Source organism: Monodon monoceros, unplaced genomic scaffold (assembly GCF_005190385.1).
Source record: "Monodon monoceros isolate NGI ecotype Baffin Bay Population unplaced genomic scaffold, NGI_Narwhal_1 Super_Scaffold_10, whole genome shotgun sequence".
NCBI classification, from domain to species: domain Eukaryota; kingdom Metazoa; phylum Chordata; class Mammalia; order Artiodactyla; family Monodontidae; genus Monodon; species Monodon monoceros.
In genome coordinates, this window is record NW_021703766.1 from 4,776,278 (window position 1) to 4,784,922 (window position 8,645).

At 58.2% G+C, this 8,645-nt stretch overlaps 1 protein-coding gene across 5 annotated transcripts in view; it reads right to left on the minus strand.

Moving 5' to 3' along the window:
- OSGIN1 (oxidative stress induced growth inhibitor 1) overlaps window positions 1–7,210 on the minus strand; it is an 11,292-nt gene extending 4,082 nt beyond the window's left edge. The window contains exons 1-5 of one of the 5 annotated variants that reach the window (XM_029213437.1): window positions 7,078–7,200; window positions 3,209–3,297; window positions 2,757–2,861; window positions 1,508–1,644; window positions 203–394 (exon numbers count right to left, since the gene is read on the minus strand). In XM_029213437.1, coding sequence (XP_029069270.1) covers window positions 203–394; window positions 1,508–1,644; window positions 2,757–2,823 — 396 coding nt within the window. In that variant the 5' untranslated portion in view covers window positions 2,824–2,861; window positions 3,209–3,297; window positions 7,078–7,200. The other 4 variants (XM_029213436.1, XM_029213438.1, XM_029213435.1 and 1 more) reach the window with 4 other exon arrangements.
- Between the last annotated feature and the right edge of the window lie 1,435 nt (window positions 7,211–8,645).

The window sequence follows — 8,645 nt, forward strand, 5'->3', positions numbered from 1 at the left end:
GGCTGAGGGGTGGGGGGAGGGGGAGGTGAATAGGGAAAGGTGGGCAAGGGAAGGGTCCTAACCCGAGTTAGGGAGGGGGAGGGACCCGCCCCGGCCCCTCCCCCGCCCCTCCCCCTCCCCTCCCCCTCCCCTCCCCTCCCCCTCCCCCAGACTTCATGTAGATTTGGCTCAAGTCCCCTCACCCCTTCTGGGCCCCACTCACATGCCAGGCGCCCCCTGGCAGGTTCCGGCCCAGGACCAGGTGGGGGATGGCTCGCTCCTTCTGGTGCTTCCAGGTGAGGACAGACTCCACGTTGCCCCCAAAGTCTGTGTCTGGGCGCAGGAGGGCATCAAACAGCAGGGCCACAGGGCTTTGGCACCGGCCTTCAAGGCCTTCGGACAGGTAATCCAGGTCCTGGGCAGGGGGACACAAGTCAGAGGGCCCACTGGAGGAAGGCCACCTGGTCCTGCCTTTCCACCCTAGTATCAGGGTGTCAGATAAGGTTGGGAAATGCTGCCTCTCAAAAGGAGATAGTGCACATCAGCAAATTAAAGGCTCTGACAAGTCCTGCAGCTGTCACTTACCCGTTTAATTTTGCCAAACCCAGTGTCTTTCAGATTTACTGGAGCAGGGACATTTTTCTCTGCATATTATACCGAGGGACGGCTGTCCTGTACAACAGTGGTCCCCAATATTTTTGGCACCAGGGACTGGTTTCGTGGAAGAGAATTTTTCCACAGACGAGGGTGGGGCGGAGGGGGATGGTTTAGGCGGTCATGTGAGCGACGGGGAGCGATGGGGAGAGGCAGATGAAGCTTCTCTTCACTTGCCTGCTGCTCACCTCCTGCTGTGTGGCCCAGGTTGGGCGGGGGGGGGGTCCCCCGCGGGGGCAACCCCTGCTGTAGAAGGCAGTCTGGAAAATGCCTATCTAGACCCAATGCCAACTTACTTCCTCACCCACCAGCTTGACGCTGGGAGGGGCCCAGGAGGATGGATGCTGCCTGAAGTGGGGGGCAGACACTGAGTGGCCTCCTGGAAGGCGAGGGGCGTGGAGGGGAGGTTGGTGAGCCCTCCTGAGCAGGGGCTGGTGGACCTGCAATAATCTAGGGCAGGGGTTCTCAGCTGTGGCACAACTGGCCTTTGGGCTGGATAATCCTTTGTGGTGGGGCCTGTCCTGTGCATCGTAGGATGTTTAACAGCATCCCTGGCCTCGACCCTCTACGCCTGTGGCGTCACCACTCTGGTCGTGACAACCGACACTGTCTCCAGGTGGCCAAGTGTCCCGGGGGGCGGGGGCGGAAATCATCCCTGGGTTTAGAAGCACTGGTCTAGGGGAGCTGAGACAAGCTGATGTGGGATTTGTAAGTCTTCAAAGACAGCTGTGATTCCTCTTCCCCAGTTTCTGTGGCTGATTTTGTGGGCTCTCGCACGTTTGGTCTTATGTCTCATAAATGCATCCTTTTGATTTGTGCCTGGGAGAGTTTCCCCGCAATGGGGGTGTCCCTCCCACGCGGAGCTCAAGCCCACCTGGTCCACGATGGAGACCCCCGGCGCCTCGGTGAGCTTCCTCTGCAGCACGGGGTGTGGGTGGATGGCATCGGGCTTCACGTAGGGGTTGTAACCCGAGAGCAGGTAGGACAGGCAGATGCCCGAGGGACCATTGCCTGGGGAGAGAGGGCGGGGTCAGAGGGCAGCGCTTTTGAGCACGAGAGACCACCACCACCGAGGGCTTTGGTCTCCATCTGTCTCGTTCATTGATTTGCTCTTCAGGCATAAAAATAAAAATGGAACATTTATTAGCACTACACCACTTGAACAACAACAAAGTTGTGGAAATAACCGCTGACAGTTACTGAGTGCTTACTATGTGTCAAGCGATTTTAATAACAACAAAATAATAAGAAACTGACATCCGCTGCTGCGGTACCAGGCCCCTGCATAGCCCCGAGCGCACTGAGCCAGACACGTGCTACTTTTCCTCCTTTTCTATTTGAGGAAGCTGGGGCACAGAGAGGTTAACTGACTTGCCCGTGGTCACACAGCGGCATGACTGAGATCCTGAGATTACTGAGAGCTGACAGTGGGGTCAGGTCGGTCAGAGGGATGTGTAAAATATTACAGCACAGATGGCTACGTGCTCTGGGGGTGAGCTCGGGGGCCAAGGGTGCTCAGGGTGGGCGCTAAGCCACCTGTGGGGCCGCCTGCCCCCAGGTCTGGATGAACCACACTGCTTGTCAGAGGCACTTTTGGGGCACTTAACCTCATGACATCACTCCTGTTCTTCTCTGTCTTTCCTGTCTTATGTTGTGCTGTTCCCAGTCTTAACTCACACGTAGACAGCTAGCCGTTCAGACAAACCCTATGAAACGGCCGACGCGCAACTGTTTTTAACTTACGAAAATGGCCATTTCATGTGGTTCGACCTGGTGTTTGCCCGGAGGGAGGGGCCCTCCGTCCCCCATTGGTTCAGACCTGACGGCAGGACCACATGCTTCGGCTGCGTCCCCGTCACACAGGCACGCAGGCACAGGGAAAGCACAGGACGGGCACAGGCACAGAACCAGTCCCCCGACGCCCTGCCCCGCCCCTACTGCGCAAGCCCTGCAGAGCACCCTGCTCTTGCCTGGAGGGTTCTTGGGAGGGCTACTCAGATGATGTTTTATAAATTGCTGAGCACAGCACTGGGCACAGAGTGACCGCTCCGGGGCCTGCCCGCTCCTGACCTCTAACCCTTGGGGCTCAGGGCGGCCCCTCCCCCACCCTGGGCGGCACTCACCGATGACGACGACCGGGAGGGGCTCTGAGCTGCTGGCACCAAGGTGGTCCTTCCATCCGTTGCTCATGGCTGGGGCTCTCGGGGGGGCTTGGGGCTGGCAGCAACCTGGGGGCACAGGGGAGGAGGGGCCCCTCGGTGAGCCGGGGTGTCATGCACTCACTTGCCAGCTGCAGGGTGACCTCCTGTGGCCCTCAGGATCAAGTCCAAGGTCCTCCCTGAGTCTTATCAGGATGACACTCCCCTCTCATACCTGCTATACTCTAAACAGGTCCAATTATGCAGGGCTATCTCCCCCAGCCTGGTCACCTCCTCTCTCTGACCCTCACTCCACACTCCCCATCTCATCAGGGGCAGTAACTGTCCTCGAAGCTTATTCAGCTTCCATGAGGCCCCCCTCTGCCCAACTGTGGGCAAGCCCTGCCCAGCACTTCTGTGACTGCCACAGCCCTCACCCCACAATCCGGCCCGCGGGTCTTCAGTGGACTTGGCCCTGGAGAGGCACTTCTGAACTGGCGACCTCTCTGGGTCTCAGTTTCCTCATCTGTAAAATGGGAATAATAATCGTCTCTACCCCATGGGGTTGTTGGAGGCGGGGGTGGGGGTGGCGGACACAGGTACTGTACGTGAAGCAACTGCCTCGAGAAAACGGGCCACCGGGAAGAGACCAGAGCTCACTGTCTCCTCCAGAGGCTGGGCTAGAACAGGTGGACATGCAGAAACCACGGAAGCCTGAGCCCCTTGGTTTGGGGAGAAATGCATGCAAACCTGCTTGTCTCTGGAGCACCAGCGCCCCCTGCTGGCCACAAGCCCAAATCACTCAGAGAGACCCAAACCCCGTTCTTAGGGCTGCAGGTGCCTGAGGAGAGTCCAGACCCACCTTCTCCACATGCTCCTAGACGAGCTAACGGGGGCCCTGGCCTCACCCACTGTCCAGCAGCCCTGCTGTCCCGACCACCACAGGGCAACATGCACACGAGCATGTGAGGAGCAGGCAGACACTTAGCACTTTCTATGTCCCAGGTATTTGACATGTTTTTTCTCATGTCCTCCTCTCACTGACCCTATGCAGAAAGCACTGCCGGTGCTATTATCCCACTTACAGATGGGTAAACTGGGGCTCGGAGAAGTCGCACAAGTTGCTCAGTATCACGCAGCCGACTTTTAAATCCAGGGCTAATGGTGCCGAGGCTTTGCCTGAATGCACCGTGCACGCTGCTTGGCCTGTCCCCAGGGAGACATGGGGCTGGTAGCAAGTAAAAGGGTGAATGGAGGGCACAGGGCCCAGACCACCCAGAGCAGCCAGGGATGGGGGCCCGGCATCGCTGGCCTTCAGGATTCTTCCAGAAAAGGCTGAAATCTGGGTTTTTAATGTGAGTTCTCTGATTTGGAAAAGTGGGCAACTAATTCACACTTTTTGAAAATCTTGAACAGGCTGGTGAAACACAGCCGAGGCCAGCGTACGACCTCTGATGTGCGCAGAATGACAGCAACACCAGTGTCCACCGCTGGGCAGGTAGGTCCCGAGCAGAGGGGCGAGGGACAACCGCCCAGACAGGCTGGTGGGAGGGCCTGGGTGTCACTCCCACAGCAACAACAATGGACCTTCGCACAGCACTTCGCAGTTTGCGAGGAGAGGAGCTCCCACCTGAGCCGTAGCATCTGGGACTCTCGGGCACCCTGAGAGGTGGGCGGCGTCACCGCCATCTGGCAGGTGAGGAAAGGGAAGCTCAGAGGGTGAAGGGTGTCTCCAGTGTCACACAGGGGGATGTGACATTTAAGGACTCCCTCCCCAGTGCCCTCAGGTCCCCTGAGAATGGCCTTCCTCACCTCAGCTGGGGCCTGGGCTGGGACAGCCTCCTCGTCCCGTCTTGGTGAGCCCCGTGTTCCCCATCAGGGACCACGTGGCTCTCTCCACGCCTGGTTCCCTGCAGGGGCCCAGGCTGTCTGCCTGGGAAGAGGATTCTGGGGTGACACCACTGCCACTGCCAACAACGACACAGAATGACCAACATTTCCGTACTTCCATGGAGTCAGCCAGGTGACAGGCATGCTCGAAACACTTCATGCGCATTAACTAACTTAATCCGTATTTAACTGCGTTGTTATAAGGACTCTCGCAATCACTCTCGTGTTACAGACGGGGAAACTGAGGCCCAGCGAGCTTCTCACAGCCCCGTACGGTTTGCGAGGAGTTTGCCCCAGCTCGCGCAGGCCGAGCTGGGTTTGAGCCCGGATGGCCTGTTCCAGAGTCTTCTCTGTGCCCCCCGAGCTGGAGTGACAGTGTGACAGTGTGTGACAGAGGCCCCTCCTACCCGGCTGAGTGTAGCACGCGTATCCATCCCTGCCCACCCTGCTGCTCTGTCCCAGCGCTGGTGTCGGGGGAGGGAGGCCAGGTGGCCAATGCTCGCAGCTGGGAGGGCACAGTTTCTCACTAACCACCGGCCGCTGGGTGTGCCTGGTGGCCCCGGGGAGGAGGGCTGTGCTTCCCAGAACTCTTCCTCCTGGTTCCTTCAAACAGCCCCAGGGCCCTGCACTGCACGTCCTCACAGTCCCCAGGAATAGCAGCAACGGGACGCAGGTGATGTCCTTGCAAGATGCTCCTTCTGCATCGGCTCCTTTAATCCTCATGGAGCCCACTTTACAGACCGGAAAACTGAGGCTCAGGGAGGTGAGGCCATGCCCCCCTGGTCACAGAGCCAGTGGGTCATGAAACTAGTTTGTTCACTGAGGGCTCAGACCACCTAGACACCCCATAGCCTCCCACAATGGGTGTCAACCTGTTCCCCGCGCCCATGGAGTGCCCACCCCGGGCCAAGTCCTTTACCTGAAGCTTCAGTAAAGGATTGAGGATCCCAGTCCCTTTGAATCCTCCCAGAGCCAGTAAGGAGGGTACTTGCAGAAGCCCCCGTTTACAGATGAGGAATCAGAACTGACTGCCCCCTTTTCACGCTTCCCGGAGGCAAAGGGGCCCCATTTACCACCAGAGCTTTTGGACTCCAAGTCCAGTGCTCGCTGCCAGAAGCTTCTGGATGCCACACACATGAGGTCACCACCCAGAGGCTGACCTGAGAGGTTACTTCCTGTGCAGCGATACAGCCCCAAGTCCTGAGACAAAGCTCTCAAAACCTCGGAAGAACGCATGCAGCCAACTTTCATTTGAAAGTTTAACTTCCCATTTCTGCTATGCTTTTTAGTTTTGTGGAGTTGGAACGGTCAGTTTTTAATGCGAACGTTTTGTTGGAGTTCCTCTGGTTGGAGATGGCAAATGTCCACCGAAAAAAGTTAACATTGAAAACTCATTCAAGTTCACAAGAGAAAAGAAGCCTAAAAGAACTGGGAATAACTGCACCTTCCGAGGTGCAATTATTTTCTCTTTCTTTCTTTGGAGTTTGCAGCATTGGAACTTCTAGGGTTATCAAAGCTTGAAACCGCTCTAAGACTCAGGGCACCTGTATGGCTACATTTACTGAGTACCTGTGGTGGCTTTTTGCTCATTTCACTTTAATGACAACCCCCCACCCCCCCTGCCCCGTGGGTTTTCTTATCCCCATTGCCCAGAGGGAAAAACTGGGGTCAGGAGGGAGCAGGTGTCTTTCCCAGGACTGTTGGAGACCACGCCCCTGAGTCCTAATCCTGCCCCTTGATACCTGTCAGAGGCGGGGTGAGTGCTCTCTGAGGAAAACAGCATGACAACAGTGCCACCAAGAAAGGGCTGGGGGGGGGGGGGGGGGGGGGGGGGGGGAGGTTGGGCGCTGAGGAGGCGCTGCCAGTCGCCAGGGTGACGCCTTAACCCCAGCGAAAGCCCCGTGGCACCACCTCCCCCTGGAGCCTCCCCCGTCTGGAGCCCCAAGAGCTCCGAGGCTCCCCAGACCCTCTGGGGCCCCTCATTCTGGGCACCCCAACCCTCCTGGGAGAAGCCAGGTCCCCGGGACCCTGCGGCGGGAGCCGAGGGCAGGTGCCTGGGACCTCTGTCCCCTGCAAGCAGGAGAGGCGGGGTCCCGGAGGGCAGCACCGAGCCTGCCTCTGTGACCCAGTGGCCTCGGGGCGCCGGGCAGCCTGCCCGGGCTGGCCACACCTCTCTTTCCTGCCCAGAGGAGCATCACATGGGCTGGGGTGTACTCCAAGCGGGCAGGGCAGCTGTCAGCTGAGGGTGCCAGGCACCTGGAGATGGGCATGGCCAGGAGGGCAAGGGAGGACCCTGGGGTGGGGGCGATCATGCTGGTCCGGGGAGCCTGTGTGGCTCCAGGGCCCCGTGGCCACCCCTGCCTGGGAGGGACTAGCTTCTCCCACCTCCCCCGCATGCCTCGCCTGGGCCACTCACCTGACGGGCAGGGGTCGAGGACACTCGTGAGCCTGGCCTGGTCAGGCACTCGGAGAACCAGGGCTTACGGTGCCGGCCGAGGGAGCAGGACACCCATTACCCCGTGGGGATCCAAGAGGCTATGAGAGGCCGGGAAGCGAGGGTATTTCACGAGTTGGGAGGAGGCGGGCGGTGGGCGGGGCCAGGAAAATCACTTTCATAAGCGTGAGTCAGCAGGGGCCCCTGCATGAATGAATTTGCACACTTGAGGGAGGCGGTCACGTTGCCAGCTCCGGGGGTGGGTGGGGGGGGGGACGGCCTTAAAGGGCCCCTACCCGGGGCGGGGGAGGGGGGGTTGTCCCTGGTCGGGTGGGGCCCGGTGGTGGCCAGGCTGAGCCAACCTGGCCTTTCCCATTAGGGAGGCGGAGACAGTCCTGCCCAACGTACAGTCAAGGCGGCCCCTTTAAGTGGAGAAAGAAGTCCTGGTGCCCTCATTCCATCTGGTTCTACGTGATGTCTTCCCGCTTCTCCCCTCCCTCTCCCTCCCCACAATAAAAAGCCCGCTGGCACCAGCCGGGGCAGGCTGGGAACCCAGCTGTCACTTCCTGGGCAGGCTGCTTCAGTTTCCTCATCTGAGAATGGGGCTGAGTAATAACTCTCCCTCCTGGGTGGTCGTGGCGTTTCAGGGATGTCATTCTTGGTGACCGTGCCTAAAACATGGTTCATGTCTTCTCTTCTTCGTTATTTCTTCTCTTTAGCCTGTAGCACTGCGCGCCTCACATTTTGCCGATTCTCACGCATTTTATTCTTTTATCATCTCTCTGCCCAAACCGGGATGTGGGTTCTGAGTGGCAGGGAAGTGTATCGGTCTGCTCTATCCTGAGCGCTCAGCATATAGTAGGTGATCCAGAAGGAAGGACGGGAGGGCTCGAGAACAGTGCTTGGCCCAGAGACCTCAGTGCATGTTAGATGTCATTTCATTACGGATGTGATTGTCACCCCCATCGTCCGCACTGGCCTGGGGACTTCCCTGCCAGCCCTGCCCCACCCTGTGGGCGGCCCCACTAGGGCTGGGACCAGGGTTAAGCAAGGAGGCACTCACCTTGCATACCAAATTTAAGGGGATGCCAAAAACACTCAGTGATCAAGAAAACAGTATTTTGATGCAATTGAAAAAAATAAAAATTAATGCCAAAAATCCAAGATAAACAAAAATGTTAAAATTTCAAACAAAGATCTGTAACCATGCCATGCCAAGCTGTACTGGAGCCTGATGCAAAAAGAAAAATCAGAATACCCATGCTGCCTGTATTTAAAACTTTGATATTTTGTTCATCCTGGATTTGAGGCGTTACTTTTGATTTTCAAAAATACTGCATGGGGCTTCCCTGGTGGCGCAGTGGTTGAGAGTCCGCCTGCCGATGCAGGGGACGCGGGTTCGTGCCCCGGTCCGGGAGGATCCCACGTGCCGCGGAGCGGCTGAGCCCGTGAGCCATGGCCGCTGAGCCTGCGCGTCCGGAGCCTGTGCTCCGCAACGGGAGGGGCCACAACAGTGAGAGGCCCGCGTACCGCAAAAAAAAAAAAAAAAA